Source organism: Phoca vitulina, unplaced genomic scaffold (genome assembly GCF_004348235.1).
Source record: "Phoca vitulina isolate PV1807 unplaced genomic scaffold, GSC_HSeal_1.0 scaffold1, whole genome shotgun sequence".
In the NCBI taxonomy this organism is placed as follows: domain Eukaryota; kingdom Metazoa; phylum Chordata; class Mammalia; order Carnivora; family Phocidae; genus Phoca; species Phoca vitulina.
Window position 1 is genome coordinate 11,379,458 of NW_022589704.1, and position 20,356 is coordinate 11,399,813.

Consider the following 20,356-nt stretch of genomic DNA (forward strand, 5'->3'; position numbering starts at 1 on the left):
TAACAGTCCACCTTCTGGCCTCCCAAAATTCACATCCTCCCCACGTGCAAAATTATATTCACCCCATTCCAAACATTCCCAAACATCTGAACCATCCCAGTATCCACTCTAAATCCAGGCTCTCATCTAAATATCATCACTTCAGAGTCCCGAATTTCATTGTCTAAATCATATAAATCACTATGGGTGAGACCTAGGGTATGATTCATCCTTTGGTAAAATTCCCCTCCATCTGTGAACCAGAAAACAAGGTATCTGCTTACAAAATACAATTATCATGGCATAGGGTAGACATTCTCATTCCAAATAGGAGAAATTGGAAGGAAAAAAAGGGGTAAAGGGCCCGTCTTAAAAACTAGCAAGGCAAGTTTCATTAGATTTCAAAGCCTGAGAATAATTCCATGTGACTCGATGCTCTGTCCTCTGGGCCTGACAGGACAGCAGCCTCACCCTGTTGGCCTGAGGGGGTCTCATCAGCCCAAACTTCTGCATCTGTGCCTCTGCCCTCAGACTCATTCTTTTTTCGTTTCATGCTGCCTCTGCCCCTGTTAAGCCAGGCTGGCAGTGATTCTGCTGATATGAAATTCTCAAAGACCCGTCAGACTCCCATGCAATTCACAGAGGTCCAAACCATCAGACTAGAGGGTCCACCATGGAGCTTTCCAGAATAACCCCATCTCCATCTCTGGCTTCTGCTAAGATGGTTGATTGGATCCATCAGCCACACACCTGAGCTCTTTAGCAAACGATGGTCCAGCCACACTGTTGGCGCTGTTTATAAAATATCCTATCTAGATGTGCTCAGAATCTTCCAAGTCATTGAGTGCTGGTTCCTTTTTGCTTTGGAGTTCTTTCCTTGATTTCTTTCCTTTCTCTCACATTTTATTATAAGTAGCAAGGAGAAGCCAGGCTGCACCTTCAACACTGCTTGGAATTCTCCAAGCAAAATATCTCCAAGCAAGATTCATTGCTTACAAGTTCTACTCTCTTTCCAACAACAGAATGTAATTCAGCCACGTTCTTTGCCATTTTAGAACAAAATCACCTTTCCTCCAGTGTCCAATAACATGTTTCTCCTTCCCATCTAGGACATCACCAGAAGCACCTTTATCGTTCATATTTCTAGCAACATTCTGTTCCTGATGAAATATGTCTTCTCTAAGACAATAGACACTTTCTCTGTAGCGCTCCTTTCTGCTTTCTGAGCCCTCAACAGAACTGTACTTAACGGCAATATTTCTACCAACAAACTCTTCAAGGCATTCTAAATTTTTTCTATCAAATACCTCAAAATTCTTCCAGCCTCTACCCATTTTCCAGTTCCAAAGCCACTTCCATGTTTTTACGTGTTTGTTACAGCACCACATACTTCCCAATACCAAAATTGGTATCAACAATCCATTAATCCTTGTGATTTCCTGGGTGTAAGGGAACCATGCCATTGAAATGAGTCCCTAATTCCCTATTTGATAGCATCCAAATGACTGCTGAAGGTCAACTAGAAAGAAATCTGTCTAATCACCATTAAAAATGAGGAGGCTACATGGTCACTGTGTATTAACCAACACAGCTAGTTAGAAAGGGCAAAGCAAGGTTCAGATGGAAAATGTTGACGTGGAAAGCTGATTTAAGTCATCTAGGTTAAAAAAAAAACACACACACACTTTTAATACTGAGTCATGGTGAGCTGGAACACAGAGATCATTTTCTCTTAATTCTTTAAAAAGTATGTACAGTAAATGTTCACTAATTTAGAGAAGAATCTAAATGAATTTAGTAAAACATCTAAATAGAGAAGTACAGGTGTGGACAGCATGTATTTCGTACAGAACCTAACTAAACTGATCAAATGTTCCCTTTATGGCAGACCATAAAGGTCTGATTAAAAGGCAAGTAAGTATGGTTTATATGATCTCTCATATGTAATTAGTATTTATAAAGGGCTTTCAGACAATTTAAGTCCTTAAAGAAATAGTTTCCCATGTGATCTTAAACTGTAAACTTACTCTTTCAGTGTCTTCTTATTCTCTCAAATTAATTTTGAAATTATTCCCACATTGTGTACTGATGATCAACAATTCAACTTAGCTGGGTCTAACAGTATGAGCTGTTACTTTATCAGTGATTCATTGGTGGTGTGATTTCCTGGGTCACTGGGACTAGACCAGATTCTCAGAGAGAGGCCAGGGAAAGACACTGGTATTTATTGTGTTAAGCAGTGCCCCGAGTCCTCTCCTGTTGACCTCATCTACTCCTCACAAATAATAAAGTAGATCACTGTTGCCTTCTTTTAATCAGTGGGACTCAGAGAGGCAAAGGAATTTGAGTAAGTTCAGCCAGCTATGTTAAGTACAACAGAAAAAAACATCTATCAGAAGGTCCACATCATGGTAATAGCTGGGATACTTATTAAATGCCCACCCACTCATGGCAGTGCACCTGCTCCTCAAACAGCAAGGGCCCCGAAGCTGCAGAACTGCCCACCTGAAGCACCTGGGGTAGATCTGTGTCCTGCACCAGAAGCCCACTGTGTTCAATGCACCCAATGTCCTCCTCCGGAAGACTAGAAATTTGCATTTTGACATAACTAAAAGCAAATCAGAGCGTTTGTTTGGTAACGTTTTAACTGATTTCCAATGACCTTTGGAGCAACAGGTTAAAAATCAACTAAGAATTTTCACCTGCTTGAACTATTAACAATCACACCCCTAGGGTAACCTGAGATTATAAATTCAGTATTTGTCTCTTTTTAAAGCTATAACTCCACCATTAATTTTAAAAAGGGGGAAATGCCTTAGAATTAGAAAAAGAGGTCTAAGGAAGGAATGTTTGCATCTATCATGTTGGGTTCTTCGCTCCCTTCAATCTCAGTGGAGACCACATATCAGGGAATAGTGTATGCCTTGTGTTTTCAAAGTTCTTCCCTGGGAGCCATTAGTTTTCCACAGGCCATAAAGAAAGTCGTTCAATTCAGAGGGGCAACGCAGGCAGAGAAAATAAAAACACACTGTCCCTTTGCAATAAGGGAGGATACCAGCAGGGGGCCAACTTGGAGCCCGTCCTCACAGCAGTAGCCCGGATTTCACATTCAAGAGGATTTGTTGTAGCTCTTTCTCCGCGTGATCACTTGTCATGTGAATCTTCCCCTTCTCCGTGGTGGTAACGGAGTCCATATTCTAGTCAGACCAACCAATCCACTCATTCTGAGTTCAACAGCCTTTGACGAACTGGCTGCCAACGTCTGGGGTGGGTGGAATGGAAGTTCCCCACCTGCCCAGGTGAGGACAACTGAGGCCTCAGCCCATTAAGAAACTTGTCCAGGAACCATACAACTCAAAAGGTGGATTCGAGATTTGAATTTGCTCAACTGCAAACGCCGTGTTCTTCTCACCAGGAAATCCTCGGTTTGTTATTCCAAAACTATTTTGGGGGTAACCTCCTGGGGTGCCTGGGTGGCTCAGTCGGTTAAGTGGCCGACTCTGGGCTTTGGCTCCAGGTCATGGTCTCAGGGTTCTGGAATTGAGCCCCACGTCAGGCTCCGCGCTCAGCAGGGGTGAAGGAGGGGGGGTTCTGCCTGGGATTCTTTCCCTGCCCCTCCCCCCTCTCAAATAAATAAATAAATCTTTAGGAAAAAAAAGAGTAACCTCCATATGCTTGAGAAGCAAACAGTGGCTTGTGGTTCCCACTCCTGGGAACAACTTTAAGTAACTAGAACACTTGGGAAATACCTCATTATTATTTGAACTGTTCTGGTCAGTTAGAAAACCATGTTTGGCCCAATGGCTGTACTTTGAACAAACACTTCCAGGAGCCCTTTGAGATTTTATTTATTTATTTGTCAGAGAGAGAGGGGGAGAGAGAGAGCACAAGCAGGGGGAGCAGGAGAGGGAGAAGCAGGCTTCCCGCGGAGCAGGGAGCCCGATGCGGGACTCGATCCCAGGACCCTGGGATCATGACCTGAGCTGAAGGCAGCCGCTTAACCGACTGAGCCACTCAGGCATCCCTCCAGGGGACCTTTGATATGTAAGACTGTGTGCTAGACTCGGTGACAAAAATGAATCCCCGCCCCCATGGAGCTCCAGGCTAACGGGCAGATGTGCCTGTCGATACCTCAGTGCCCTCCAAAGCCATGCCTTCTACAGAATGCATAGTGTGTGCTTACTGACTGGCATCGTTCTAACATGTACTAGTGCGTGTAATCTTTCCAACACGAGGTAGGTCTTACCATCCCCATTTTACAGATGAGAAATCTGAGGTACCAAAGAGGTCCAGTAACTTGCCAAAGTTTACATGCTTGTGAGTAGCAGCAAGAATTTGGACCTTCTTGACTCCAGAGCCCTGCCCTTTACTGTCGTGCCACACTGCTTTGCCAGGGCTGTAACTGAGAGGAAGCATAGAAGAAGGCAGGAGAGAAGCTGGAAAGTGTCGGGAAGCTTCAGGCAGGAAATGGTCAATGACTGAGTGAGTGACATTCTCTCCGAGCAGTCCATTGCTTTCCTAAGGGTGGCCCGTGTCTTCCCTCAGTCAGCCGACTTAAGGCTTATCCTCCTGAACTTAAGTTCTCACGTTTCAGTATTAGCAACATAAGTGGGGAAAAATAGGAACAGAGCAAGAGCTAAGTATCAACTCAGAAAAACACTTTTAAGTCCTGTTGAATTTCATCCATGACACCATATTGTCTAGATGTCATGTAATTCTTCTGAAGGTTGGTATCAGAAACAAGTCAAATCACCTGGGTGGGTGACAATTCAAATTACTGGAGCCTTCTTATGCTAACCCAAGGTTCACCTTGAGTTTGATTCTTAGATAAAGGAAGGGGTCTATCTGCTTCATAAATCTTCACTCCCCAAAGGCTATTTTATTCACCATTTTAAAGCACTCATTAAAATGAATTTCCAGTCCATCAACTACCACAGGGTTATAGGCTCATGATGGGGGGCATGAAGCAGATGTTTGCTTAGCAACTACGTTTATCAAAATTCTACCAGTCTTATCTTATGCCCAGATTTCTGCCTGAGGAGAAATTCCCTGACTTCTTTCTACTGGAAAAGATTAGAGGAGAGCATGACCCACTGGCTTGCCATACTGGGGAGTACTTTTTTCCTCAGTGACCCCGCTATTCCAGCTGATATGAAACTTAACCCCCTTACTGCAGTGTTTTCAAGTAACCATTAGTTTTCTCTTTAAACCAAAAAACCCAAAGACAAGACTTGAGTCCCTGCGTTTTGACGTGTGATATATATTTACTGTCACAACGATTTTCTTTTTGTCATTTTTTAAGACCAAAGGACAAATAGAGCATGGGGAAGAGAACACAAGTTTTATGAAAAGAAACCATCAATCTTCTGACTTGCTTTTTTTTTCTTTTTTTTCCAAGAGTTTAACCATCCATGAATTGTTGCCAGACATCACCAAACCCTTCCTGGGTTTTTCCCACAGTAAACCTCTGCTGCTTTGGATTTTTCTCAATGATGAAACCATCAGAGCCATTTGTCATACCTTATTTAGCAGGACCAGATAAAAATATAAGCCTCAGCATGGTAAGTTTACTAACATGCTTATCTTAGATTTGTCTTGTTAGAACCAATGTCTAAAGCCTTGGGTAGGAGCTAAGTATCCGCACTTCTTACCATTTCAAATGTGAACAAATTGTCCCTAATGATTTCTGTGCATTTGTCATGTGAAAATATAAAACTCTTTCCTACCACACAAATGGGGTGAGTTCAAAACAACCTTTCAGCTGTACAAAAACAATACTCCTGGATGTCATTGCTTATTATCATGAACCTAAAATAAAGCCATACCTAGATATAAGCATAAACCTTAGAGGATAGTATAATATTTGGAGGGGAAATGTTAGGAAAAAGCATATGAAAAAATCCTCTGATGATTTTTTTCCTCTTTATGTATAAACATTAAGACCATTGGTAGCTTTTAGTCAGGTCATAGGATATAATCCTAAGGAGCCGATGAGTCAGTGGTTCTCAAAGCATGGTCCGTGGACCAGTGCAAGAGCATCACCTGGGAACTTGTTAGAAATGTTCATTTTCAGGCCCCGCCCCAGATCTACTGAGTCTCAATGTCTGGTTTTTAACAAACCCTCCAGGTGAATTGGCTACATGTTAAAATTTGAGACCTGCCACTTTAGTCACTGAACAATAACAAGATCAGACAAAGCACTGTATCGATTCAATTTCCTTAGGAAAAAAATGTCACACCCATTTTACAAGCTGGTTATTCAGCAAATGGGGCATAACAATTGTATCTCCCTTGGTCTCCCTCTCCTGGAAAACATCCTCATGTCCCTACCGGACTCCAAGGAAACTCTTCCCTCTAAACCAATCCACCATTTTCCCTCCCAATAAAAAAGGCACATGCCAATCTTGAATGCCAGTAGGTGCAAACAGGTTTGGCTGGGAGATAGCCCTGGACTGGATTTAGAGTCCAGAGATAGTCACAAGAAACAGATCTGGAACATTGCTTTTCCCAGGTTAGTGACTACACCTAATGTTGGGAAGAGCCAGAATGAAGTTCTACCAAACTGTAAGAACACTTAGGTAAAAGGTGACCTGAGAACTCAAGGAGTCAGGCACAGATTAGGTCAAAACATACTCTTGGGCTCAGTAAGTTGGCAGGTTTATGTCAGTGATCTGAGACTCTGTGATTTGAGAGGGATTTAAGAGGTTCTACCCCAACCTTCTTTACATCATCTTCTACCCACTATAGATTCCGCTTATAGAAGCTAAAATAATTATGTACTGTTGATGGGCTCAGATGATTTGCTGATACCACCAGTGTTTTCTGGAAAACCGTGGCCAAAGCTGACTTAAACAAGAGAGATTCTAAGTGGTTTCATGGCTTTTGCAAAGCAGCCCAAGAAAGTAAGGCCAAGAATGCAGAAGAACAGAAGACAGACTAGCATTCCTTCTTCTGATATTTGGTCTTGAACTGGTCATTTGTCCTACGTGTTCCTGATCACCCAGATGATCTCTTGATGGTCTGTACGTTTTACATACTGATGTGGATCAAAGGTAAATATGGTCAGGTTCTGCCAGTACTAAAACATTCTTTTTAACCTTATTGAAGAAGAGTCAACTATTTTGAAAGGACAGGCAACAGCATGTGAGCAGCCCTACACTGCCCTGGGAAAGCTGAGAAGCCTAACATATGCATTATGGCCTCTTTTCCCAGCCTCAGTGGCTTATGCAGATGATATTCCATTTTAAAAATGTAAGAAGCAGATAACCAAGAACAATAACTGCTCTTTCTTTATACTTGGAGGAGGGAGTCAACATGTTATGAATATCCATGATTTTGGCACTTTGTTTCCTTGAATTTCAGTTTCCATTGGCTTTCCATTGTATTGTCAGAAACTCGTGTAAAGTATCAAATTGACGTGGGCCAAGCAATGTCCTAGGAGGGATACATGTCATCTGAATAATATGTATGTCAGAGATCTATGGTGTGTTGCACTTCTGGTGCTTTTGTCCTCACACCCTCCCCATTTAACCTCACAGATCACCAATGAGATCTTTCCAATTTGGACATACTCTTACCTGGTGCTGCTTCTCCCCGTGTTCATCCTCACCGATTATGTCCACTACAAGCCAGTCATCATCCTGCAAGGGATCAGCCTCATCATCACCTGGCTGCTGCTTGTATTTGGCCAGGGAGTGAAGGCCATGCAGGTGCTGGAGTTCTTCTATGGCATGGTCTCCGCCACCGAGGTGGCCTACTATGCCTACGTTTACAGCGTGGTCAGCCCCGAACACTATCAGAAAGTGAGTGGCTACTGCAGGAGCATCACGCTGGTGGCCTACACGGTGGCCTCAGTGCTGGCCCAGCTCCTGGTGTCCCTGGCCAGCCTATCGTACTTTTACCTCAATGTCATATCCTTGGTCTCCGTCTCTGTGGCCTTTCTCTTGTCACTTTTCCTACCAATGCCTAAGAAGAGCATGTTTTTTCATGCAAAATCCAGCAAAGAAGTACGGAAGCCACCGAACAAAAACGTGGCGTTAGATGCACCTTACAAAGTTAACACAGCAGGCGGTGGAGAGAAGCCCACTTCAGAAATACCCACCATTTCAGGGAACCTGGATGGTGGTCTGTCGAGCGGCCCGATGCCACGAAATGTAGCGTTGAGTGTTTTTGTGCAGTGGTTCCAAGATCTGAAGGAGTGCTACTCCTCAAAGCGACTTTTCTACTGGTCCCTGTGGTGGGCCTTCTCCACAGCAGGTTTTAACCAGGTTTTGAACTATGTTCAAATCCTGTGGGATTACAAGGCACCATCCCAGAGTTCTACAATCTATAATGGGGCAGTAGAAGCTATTGCAACATTTGGAGGTCAGTATACCAGACTTTATCTTTTCAATGTGCAAGAAATATATTCTTCCAAATCATAGTCTTAGATAGATTAGTTGAAAGATTTCAATACTGAATACCAAATACTCTGAAAAAAGAAAAGAGTTTTTACACAAAATTTAAAAGAGACAATGAATATAAGGGACGATTGACAAAGCTATCCATGGAAAATAAATTTTTGTCCACCCCTAAAAACAGGGACTGCAAATTTGTGTCCCACTGGCCGAACCTGGTTTGGCCATAAAGAATTGAATAGTTTAAGGTTAACCTACCAAATCAACTTTCCTCTCTAACTGCTCTGTAACTCTAGTTGTTAAACTATGGTTTGCAAACCATTAATAGAGGTGGGCAAATGATGGCCCATGGCCCACCAGAGCTAATAGTTTTTACATTTTTAAGGGGTTGTAAGGGGAAAAAATAATATATGACAAGGGTTGTAAAAATAATAAATCCAGGCAAGCAACCGAATAAAAACAAAGAAGGTTATGTGGTCTGCAAGCCTAAAATATTTACTCTCTGGCCCTTTATAGACTACAGATCTTGAAATCAATGTAGTGGATTTCTGACCAGCATTTTTATTTTTTTTTTTTTATTTTTTTAAGATTTTATTTATTTATTTGACAGAGAGAGAGACACAGTGAGAGAGGGAACACAAGCAGGAGGAGTGGGAGAGGGAGAAGCAGGCTTCCTGCTGGGCAGGAAGCCTGATGTGGGGCTTGATCCCAGGACCCCGGGATCATGGCCTGAGCTGAAGGCAGACGCTTAATGACTGAGCCACCCAGGCACCCCTGACCAGCATTTTTAAATCAAAGAACAGAATAGAAAATTTAGAATAGAATAGAATAGAATAGAATAGAATAGAATAGAATAGGGAGCATAGCAGCTTATAGGGATAAGTTCTGTTTTGTGAAAATTCTGTTTACATACACATATGTATGTACTGGTGGACATATAAAATATATTTCTTTTTTCAGGCTATGGTCAAAGAAGTTTGAAAGCTACTGTTCTAGGAGCTACTTTATCATTTCAAAGGTTCCCCTTGAGACAGCTTAAATAATTTATTTATATCTTTCCTTAACTGTACATGCAGGGATTTGCCAAAGCTTGTGGTCTTCTGATTAAGATTATTCTCCCTACTCAGCTTCCCCATTCCCTACCATATCCAGATATTTGCTAGAATAATAGTGAATCAAGACAGGATTCTTACAATCTTCCAACCTATCTCTTCTCCACCACCAGCTTATTGTATTATCTTGTATAATTTTCTCCCTGGCCTTTCCTACATAATATACTTTCATTCATCTGTCATTAGTAAGAACCAGTGAGAACTGTGTCCCCCTGCAGTAGCTCTTAACAAATAGCAATCCTTGATTGTGGAGAAAATGGCAGCACGAGACAAAGAGCGCCAGGAAAGGAGAAAGGCAGGGTGTGACATGGTGGGAGAGGCAGGACCTCCAAGAGGATATGTGTGTTCCTGAGTATTTATTGCTTCTCCTTGAGCTGACTGGTAAGTGCCTACTTCAACCTTATTTACCTATAGATGGATTTCTGATACTGCATTTTGTGCAACAGGAAAGAGGCATTGAGACTGGGTGACCTTGAGAAGGTCTCTGGGGGAATGAGGGTTTCCAGCTTCTGCTACAGGATTCCCCCTCAACCTGTCCTGGGCTTTCTACTTTCGAAAAACTACCCTCCTGGCTGAGAAGCTACTGTGGTTTGGGGGTCCTTAGATTCTTGTCCGTGGACTCTTCCTTTCTCCCAGAACATATTTTGTGAAGTTTGAAACCCTTTTCCAAAGAGAGTGAGGTGAAGAGAAGGAGGGAAGGTGGGCTGACACAGAGTTAATGCTCTTAAAGTCAGAAGGGTAGAGCCCAGAACTGTCTTTGAAGTGAGCCCAACAACGTACATGGTTTTTCCTGGCATAACAAAGCTTTCACATCAAAAAGGACTTTGAAGATATTATTTTTGAAGTTAGGGTGTTCCACACCCACATATTTATTGAACATTTCAGGGTCCATTGTTGAGGTAATATTCTTCTCACTTCCCTTTCTAAAAATTCCATTTTGACTCCTAGAAACCTGTTCTAGGATTTGTTTACCTTACACCCATTTCCTTTCTAAGGACTTGCTCCTCGGGAAAAGGGAGAAAACAATCCTCTTCTCCTCAGATAATGTATCCTTACTGAGGGCATGTGTAGAAAAGGTAAAACGTTCATAAAATTCATTCTTTAAAAGCCCCCGAAACACAATTTTTCTTTAGTCTCTTTGTGATTGCGAGGACCCTAATTATTGTCAAATTTTTAGGCAGAACCAGGTGAAGTAGGACTGGTTTGCTGACCTAAGACCTTGTGTAAATTAAGCCATGTCTTTAAGAAAGAAAGCTAAGGGTAGCAAGAAACCTGACAATTGATTATTTCATTCACAGCACAATGTAGGAACACATTATAAGTATGTCCATATAATGCATATTATAACATGAATGTGTCCTGGGGATATGTCTTGTGACTACATGCAGGGCTTGGGTCAAAGTTTCTCATCCTCAGCAATATTGACACTTTGGGCAGGGAAATTCTTTGTCATGGGGGGCTGTCCTGTGCATTGTAAGACGTTCCACAGCATCATCGGTCTTAACCCACTAGATCCCCTTAGCGTACCACCACCAGCACCACCATTTCCTTGCCAAGTCATGACAACCAAAACTGTCTTCAAATATTGCCATCTGTCCCCTGAAGGGCAAAAACACCTTTGTGAGAACCACTAGGTTATGGTTAGTTTAAATCTGAGTTAGGGTCAGCATTTCTACAGTCCTATCACACACTATTAAAACTAAAAATTGATATATCTGATTTCTCCAGTAGGCTATATTATTTTCAAGAGCAAGGATCCAAAGTTTACCACCATATTTTCCCATAGAGAAACCCAAAAATGTTTGATGGGGTGAGTAGGTGAATGAATGAGTCAACAAATAAAGAGGGGGATGATTAAACTAACAAGTGGGGGGGGCAAGTGAATAGAGAGAATTCTTGAAGGTTGGTATCCTTAAGGGATTTAAGGAAATTTTTAAATCGATGTTATAGAAAAGATAGAGAAAACAGAGATGAGGACAGAGAGAGAGAATCCCTCCTAGAACATTCATTCATTACATGGCACAGAGACGGACATAGTAGCAAGGGCTGGCATTCAGTTTGAAGAACTTGGTGCCCCACTTGGTCACCAAGTATTCACAACTGACCATTCCTCACGCTTTGCTTTGTCTTGACTGAACTTGAGTCAGGCTCCTCTCCTTAGTACAGACCCCTTACATTCTGCTTGCCCCAACTCTGAGTAAACACAACACAATGTGGAATGTGCCCCAGCCCCCATCAACTTCTCCTGAAAACTGACCACAGCAGGACACTTTCCTGTCGGTCTCCACTGATCATTTCCCCTTCCTTGTCCAGCTTCCTCTCCAAAGATCCCGCTTATGTCCACTTGCCCTACAGTGAAGGATTACCCTATAAAAGAAAACCCTTTTTCTGTTTGATTTCAAGATGCTTACAGATTTCGGCGATCAGAGTGTTCTCCGTATTGCCAGTCTTTCTTCTAAATAAAGCCTCCCCCTATCAAAGTCTGGATTTGTTTTTGTTTGACACCAGGTTTCTGAACCTGAATTTTATCTTCGCAAAGGGAAGAAGAAAGAAAAAAAAAAATGGCCTCTCTAGGGCCGTTCCAGTCTGTGATTTATGGAAACCCAAATTCAGTTTGTCTATTTCAAACTTTCAGAGAAAAAGATATGTACACTTCACAGAGCTGGATCAAGTGGTTTTCATTCAATCAAAGTTCACAATCAGTCGACATTTTTTACCATAGCCTGGAAATGCTTCAGGGCCTATCCAGTGTGAATTTTAACAAAACAGCACCCTACTTTGTTATGCGTGGAATGACAAGACGTCATATATATTGATTCCTTCCTTTCCAGGGGCTCTGGCAGCTTGCACAGCGGGTTGTGTGAAAGTCAACTGGGATCTCCTGGGAGAGCTGGCCCTGGCGCTGTTCTCAGCAGCAGATGCAGGTTCTCTACTTCTCATGCATTACACGACTAATATTTGGGTGTGCTATGCTGGTTTCGTGATATTCAAGTCAAGTTACGTGCTTCTCATAACGATAGCAGCGTAAGTACTTTTCATTTCTTTATCTAAATCTCAAGCAACAAAATAGATTTCTTTATTTATTCTTCCAGTTCTTCTGAATAGCATTTGCAATGTTATATTTAATGCTTAATATAAGAGACAACAACTATATTCCTATTTTAACGGACTTTCTCCTGGGACTTGATTAGGGTTATTCATCAGGAAAATTGTGTGTATATACCACATTTTCTTTATTCATTAATCCATCTACAGACATTTAGGTTGTTTTCACAACTTGGCTATTGTGAATAGCAATATACTGAACATGGGCGTGCTCATATTTCTTCTAGGAACTCATTTCAATTATTTTGGATAAATACTCAGAAGTGGGAATTTCTGGATTGTATGGTAGCTCTATTTTTAATTTGTTGAGGAACCTCCATACTGTTTTCCATAGTGGCTGTACCATTTTGTATTCCCACCAACAGTATACTGTTGTTCCAATTTCTCCACTTTGATTTTGCTTTATTTAGCAACAAAATAAGATGTGATTGTATCTAATTTTGACTCTGTTTAGTTTTCACTCCCTACCTGCACGAATAATCATAGAACACCTGTTTCTTTTTGAAACAGCTTACCAAATAGTCTCAGAGCAGTTGTAGAACTGAAGCTGTTTTATAAAACTACATATAAAAATAAGAAATGTTAAATCATACAGTAGTTTAAACATGGGAAATATATGATCTCTTTTAATTAGAATGGAAAGAAAATGACCTAAGGAAGTGATGAATGTTGCCTAGAGAATACCTAAAAAAGGATTAGGTTGCTCATCATATCCTGTGTGGCAATATGTTTAATTTTGATTAGGTAGTTGATCAGAGATAAAGCAAACATCTGAAAATATATTCCTTGACCTAACATTATTGGCTGCATAATCTTGGATATGCTCTTTGGCCTTAAACTTTTCTTAGAGATCTATGGAACACCATAAAGTGTATCAATATATGCATCATGGAGTCCCAGAAAAAGAGAACATAAAGAAAAAGAAAAAACATGTAAAAAGATAATGGCCAAAAAGTTCCCAAATTTTATCAAAAGCATTAATTTATATATCCAAAAAATGCCTAAACATTCACTTAAAACATTAAATTACACATTCAAGAGGCTCACCCATGAACTCCATGTAACTTACAATTGGGTTTAAGTCTACCAGTTTATTTGTTTACTATTTGTCCCACCTGTTCATTTGTCTTTATTCCTCTCTTGAAGTTAATTGAGCTTTCTTTTTAATTCCATTTTTATTTCCTCTATTTGTTTTTCTTTGCTAAGTCTTTATGTTTTTAGTGGGATTAGATTTTTAACTCATCAGTTTTCCTTAAATTAATATTATACCACTTTGTGTATAAATACTTTACAGCAACATAATTCCATTTACTCCCTGTCCCTTGTACTGTTTTATAGATTTTACTTCAGTAGCTGTTATAAACCCTACAATACATTATTATTCTATTTGCTTTAAATAGAAAATTATCTTTTTTTAAATTAAGACCAAAAAAATAATCTTTTATATTTACTCGTAGATTTACCATTCCCAATCCTTTTCATTTCTTTCTGTAGATCCAAGTTTCCATCTGCTGTTGATTCCCCTCAGCCTGAAAACTTCTTTTAAAATTACTTGTAGTACAAACCAGCTGGTGACAATTTCTCTCAAATTTTATTTATTTGAAAATACATTTTACATCATTTTTCAGTATATTTTTGCTGATTAGAATTCTAAGTTGACTTTTTTTTTCCCCATTCATCACTTTAAGGATTTATTATTCCATTGTCTTCCAGCTTGCATTAAGGAGTTTGTTGTCATTCTCGTTGTTGTTCCCCTAAATGTGATGATCATTTTGCTTTTGGCTGCTTCTAAGATTTTCTGTTTTTATTTGATTTTCAGCAGTTTTACTATACTTATGTTTTCTTTATGGAATAGTATGATTTTTTGCTTACCCTGTTATTTTCTTATTGTTATTTCGGTCTTTTCTGACCTTCAACATCCTAACAAGGAGACCTCTATCTTCCCCCACTTTTATTTTAGAAATTATTCGAAATGTTTTGTTTTCTCACAGTAATCTAACTCTTGATTAGTAAAAGGAACTTAAGTCAAATCTAAATTAGTTTGGTTTAATGCTCAATGGCTAGATTTAGAAAGATGGAGAACCTGAAAATTAATAAAAATAATTTTTCAGAGTTATTTGTACTGTTCCTGATCACAGCTTCCACATAGTGAAAAAGTAAAAGTAGATTATTCTTGAATATTTCAGAACAGATTGGTTCACAGCCATCTGCATATCTATTGCATACTGTGAAGCGAGTCAATATTGCTCTACTAAAGAAACAAATAGGAAAATTTGAAAAAAATAGTAAGATTAACTGTCAGGATATGAGATGGTTTAGGAAAAAACAAACAACCAAAATGTTTTGGTGTATTGAGAAATTCTCAGAATGATTTATTATAGACATGAGGAAGTAGAGCGTTAATCCACAAGAATAATAAGAATGCTGAGATTCTGAGAGGCTATGAAGATGGAACTCATCTAATGACTGTCAGGGTTTTCCCAGACAGTATGTTCAGAGCATTCTACATAAAGCTCAACAATTGTCTTTCATCTAACTTGTCAATTCAGTCAGGTGATTGATAAGCTTAGTGAAAAAAGTATTATTTTAGGCATAATTAACTTTGGTTACATTATTTAAAATATCTAATTACTGGGCGCCTGGGTGGCTCAGTCGTTAAGCGTCTGCCTTCGGCTCGGGTCATGATCCCGGGGTCCTGGGATCAAGTCCCACATCGGGCTCCCTGCTCGGCGGGAAGCCTGCTTCTCCCTCTCCCTCTCCCACTCCCCCCTGCTTGTGTTCCTGCTCTCGCTATCTCTCTCTCTGTCAAATAAATAAAATCTTTAAAATAAATAAATAAATAAATCTAATTACTGGGCAGGACTCAACAAATAGTATCTTAGTGTCAGGATACAGACTCACAGTGCAGGATAAAAGAGAACTTGACCTCATAGATCTGTCAAATTTGGTGCTAAATGAAATTATCACTCACATGTCCAACATCAGAATACTGATAGAATATCATTTTCTCTGTAGGTGAATCCTGTCTCTGTAACTTAATTCACATCTTTTTACTACTCTAACTTCTAAGAAAATTTTAAAATAAATTTAGCACATGTAGGATAAATGTATTTCTAATGCAAAGGGTTAGAGTTCAGATTTGGAAGAAATTCTAAGGTGATTGACCATCCATGGTTTCAACCATCATGTGATACAAGAAGTTCATGTAAAAAATCTGAGTATTCTACAAAAGGAGATATTTACTTCATATTTTTTTTTCATGATAAAACTGATAAATTTAATTAATGTTAGTCAAAGCAGTTATCTGGGTCCAGTTAAGTATTCCCTGTTGGAGTGTAAGCTCTGTGAGGGTAAAATCATGCTTGTTCATTGGTATGCCCATGAAGTCCTTGCTTCATGATAAACACTTGGTTAGCATTTCTAGAAAACAACAACAACAAGCAAGGGGTACCTGGGTGGCTCAGTCTGTTAAGCATCTGCTTTCAGCTCAGGTCATGATCTTGGGGTCCTGGGATCGAGTCCCATGTCAGGCTCCCTGCTCATTGGAGTGTCTGCTTCTCCCTCTCCCTCTCCTTTGGCCCCTTCCTCTGCTTGTGCTTGCTCTCTCTCAAATAAATAAATACAATCTTTAAAAAAAAAAAAGCAATGAACAAATACAATAATATAACATTAAAAAAAAACTTTGGGCTATTGAATTTTTTTTTAATTTAACCATTCTATTTTTATATGGGCACAAAGTAATGTGTTTTTTTAATGCCTTTATAAATTGTTCCTATGACTTTCCTTTAAGTTATAGGGTAAATTAGTAAATGTCAATCCCGTAATGCCATAATATATGGAACATAAACGATCAAATAAAATTTCAAAGTGGTTCTATCTTCAAATTACAGACTATCTCAGAAGCTCATCTGTATTTAGGGTTAAATGCCTAACAGAAAATGAATATAATTCTCTTTCCAAGAACTTAGTAGCCCTGTGCAGTGTGCTCTGCATGGTAGTTTTATGCCTATGTAGAAATGACCCAGTAGGAGCTTTGAAATAAGATTTTAGACAGTATGATTCCTTGTCATTTCAGTTGCCTGGGACAATAATTTTTGGGTTTAGACTGAAAAATCTTAGGATTCAAAACGATACTGACCTTGATGTCAGCATTATGCCTCTGTCTGAATCCACCACATATAAAGGTCTGTCCAAAACCAAGTAATCATTGATACTCTGTTTAAGCATCTGTACAGATTAAATCAAGATTCCAACCTGGAATAATTGGCATACTAAAAGGGAATCTGCCATTTAATTTAATTAATCTATATTTCAAGAGCATCTATCTAGTATAGCATTTTTTTTTTCAAAGGAAAAATTGTTAGCTGAGCAAGAAACTCCTGAAATTATAAGGCCCATTTGGACCATGTGTTAATATTCACTTTGTGGGATCTAGAGTAATTTATGGGTTTTGTTATGTTTAGTTGGTAATTTTTTCACTGAAATAATACATTTTCATTGAATCACATAATTTTAAAATGCTTGTATTTGTTTTTTAATGTGAGGATTTGGGGAGGGGATGTAAAAATAGTTAAAACTTTCCATTTGTTTTCATATTTTTTTAAATATTTTATTTATTTATTTGAGAGAGAGAGAGCACAAGAGGGGGTAGGGTCAGAGGGAAAAGCAGACTGCCCACTGAGCAGGGAGCCCAATGCGGAACTCGATCCCGGGACTCTGGGATCATGACCTGAGCCAAAGGCAGACACTTAACCGACTGAGCCACCCAGGCGCCCTGTTTTCATATTTTTAAATAAAATCAGGTTATAAATGTCTTAGCTAAATTACATGGAAGAATTTGAATGCATATATGTCAGTCTTGCCTGACTAAATTAAATGAACTAATGGCCATATTGAACCAATTGTGAAAGCAAATAATTTGTGAGTTTTCCAGAGAAAAAAATTCACCTATTAGACTCTGAAACTGCTAATGTAGACAGTCAATGATCCAGTGAAGAGCCTCCAAATAAGTAAAAACTCATCAAATTGACTCGTGATTTATTCATTGATCTGTCTAGGTTAAAAAGTGACTGCTAAACCATATCCACATCCAATAATGTTCAGTGTTACCTGGTTGCAGAACATTTGGAATATTTGGCTTAATTTTAGAGAAGGTTAATTATTTTTAAATTCTTATAATACATCACATCGCGTGGAATGTTAAAATATAACACTTCACTATTCCATCTACCCTTCATTCCTTTTTCCCTGCTAGAAGAGCTTTTTAGCAAGAAACTGTCAACAGAAGCTTGAGCTGCCTGAGGGGAGCCAAATCTTGGGAACAACACAATTCTCTGCTCTACATATAGGGGCGCCTGGGTGGCTCAGTCATTGTCTGTCTTCCGCTCAGGTCATGATCCCAGGGTCCTGGGCCCCTGGGTCGAGCCCCGCATCGGGCTCCCTGCTCCGCGGGGAGTGGGCTTCTCCCTCTAGCTCTGCCTCTCCCCACCCCCTCTCGTATGCTCTCTCTCTCTCTCTCTCTGCTTCCTCTCTTTCCCAAATGAATAAATAAAGAATCTTAAAAAAATAATAAAATAAAAGCCCACATATGTGTGCTTTCAAAACTCTTTCCATTTGTACACTGTTAGATTTCAGATTGCTGCTAATCTCAGCGTGGAACGCTATGCCCTGGTGTTCGGAATCAACACCTTCATTGCCCTGGCGATCCAGACTGGCATGACTGTAGCTGTGGTTGACAAACAGGGACTGGGGCTTCCGGTCAGCATCCAGGTAAGTGCATGCCTCTGTGCCCTCACTGACACAGAGGGACACTCTGAAAACCACACGCACACACACACTCACACACGCACATGCACATTATTATACATAGCAAGTGGACTTACTGAGGTATAATTTTCATACAATAAATTGACATATAAATACATTTATATACAGTTCTATTAATTTGGGCAAACACACAGCCGTGTAGCCACCACCACATGAAAATAAAGAACCGCACCTTCACCCAGACAATGCCCGTGCCCCTTTGCCGTCAGCTTCCTCTCTCCACACGACCCGCAGCAACCCCCTGATGGGTTTTCTATCCCTATTGCTTTAGGAAGTCATATGAATGGAATCATAGAGCGATAGCCTTTTGCTTCTGGCTTGTTTTCATTTAGCACGGTGTCTTCAATGGAATAATTTTGTATTGAGAGATATAAATATGATGAAGTTAAGGTACATTCTATTTCTTAGGAAACTTTTTCGTTAAAACAGGTGACCTTTTCATTAAGCAGGTGAAAGAATGAAACCATTATCTAAAATAGACCCATAAAGTCATTCCAGTTTAAGTGGTTCTCATTACCCACAGCTAAAGGTTTTTCTTGCCCTGGCTAAAGTTCAATCTTATGAATGCTTAGTTCATAGATTTCATAAACCTACTCAGTCTCATGGACAAAATGGTTGATCTTACCTGTCTCTACACGTACCTAATGCAAATGTTTAGAATATTGAAATGTCTTCTTTAAAAACAAATAGAGAAAAAGAAATCATTTCCGGTAACACAATTGAATGAGTAACACCAGGACATTTAAGAAATCTATTTTAATCTCAAACTAGTTCAGTAGAAGGAAAGATATCTTCATTGAATAAATATTAAAACTAAGATTACTATAGAATTGCTCTCAATTCTTTTTGAGAACATAAAGAGATCAATTGTTACTTTCTAAAATAAAATTTAAATTCCTGGTTTGTCATCCAGCTTGAAATTTGCTCTCCAGCTTTTTAGAAATCATTAGGTATGTGATGTGATCAAGGGAGTACAAGCCTGAAATCAACAAAGTATGAATATTAATCTTGATGTTTATTAATGATTTCTTAAAAACTTTTAATTTGGGAAAATTTCAAATACATTTTAAAATTAGAAAGAATAATGTCATGATGTCTCAATCTTATGGCCAATCTTATTTCATCTGTACCTGCCACACACTTCCTCATCCTTCCCCCAGAGATGTAATTTTTTTAAAGATTTTATTTATTACTTGAGAGAGAGAGAGAGAGCATGAGAGAGCACAGAGGGAGAGGGAGAAGCAGACTCCCCACTGAGCAAGGACCCTGATGTGGGACTTGATCCCAGGACCCTGGGACCATGACCTGAGCCGAAGGCAGACGCTTAAGGACTGAGCCACCCAGGCGCCCCCTGTAATTTTTTTTTAATGTCTGTTTTCTCTTCAGTAAAATGGAAAATATAATACCTACTTCATGAGGTCTTACACAGATTAGATGCCCGCCTATAAAATGCACCATTCCCAGCCTGTAGTGTACTCAATACAAGGGTGCATCACTCTCTTTTCTTAATAGAAAGAAACAAGAGTTATTCACATGAGTCATCACTGTTAGGATACACTTATCTTTTCTAAGGACTTCTACATGAATCACCTCCAGATATCTCCTTTATTTTTCCACAAATCCATTGAGTCTTAACCTGAAATTAATGAATTCCTAGAACTGAAGTAGGCAACCCAGAACTTGAGAAGAAAATTGCCTGTCAGTCTGTCTGTCCTCGTCTCTGCCACTACTTTGTGTAACCTGATTTAAATGACTGCTTTGTGAAAAAAATCAATACATTTTGACCTTTCTGGGGAGTTCACATGGACATCCAAAGCTGGGGGTAAAAATTAAGTTTGGCAGAAAAGTCAAACTTCATCTTTGTTTCCTCTGGTAAGTCAAGATTTCCAAATGGTTTTATCTTCTCAACCAAGGGAAATCTAGATTCAGGGCACTCCT

General features: G+C 39.6%; 1 protein-coding gene across 3 annotated transcripts in view; it reads left to right on the forward strand.

Moving 5' to 3' along the window:
* Positions 1–20,356, forward strand: part of LOC116630110 (thiamine transporter 2-like) — a 38,277-nt gene that overhangs the window by 10,066 nt on the left and 7,855 nt on the right. For all 3 annotated transcript variants that reach the window (XM_032400733.1, XM_032400750.1, XM_032400742.1), the window contains exons 2-5: positions 5,378–5,540; positions 7,518–8,343; positions 12,319–12,511; positions 18,220–18,361. In XM_032400733.1, the coding sequence (XP_032256624.1) occupies positions 5,391–5,540; positions 7,518–8,343; positions 12,319–12,511; positions 18,220–18,361 (1,311 nt within the window). In that variant the 5' untranslated portion in view covers positions 5,378–5,390. The remainder of the gene's footprint in view (positions 1–5,377; positions 5,541–7,517; positions 8,344–12,318; positions 12,512–18,219; positions 18,362–20,356) is intronic.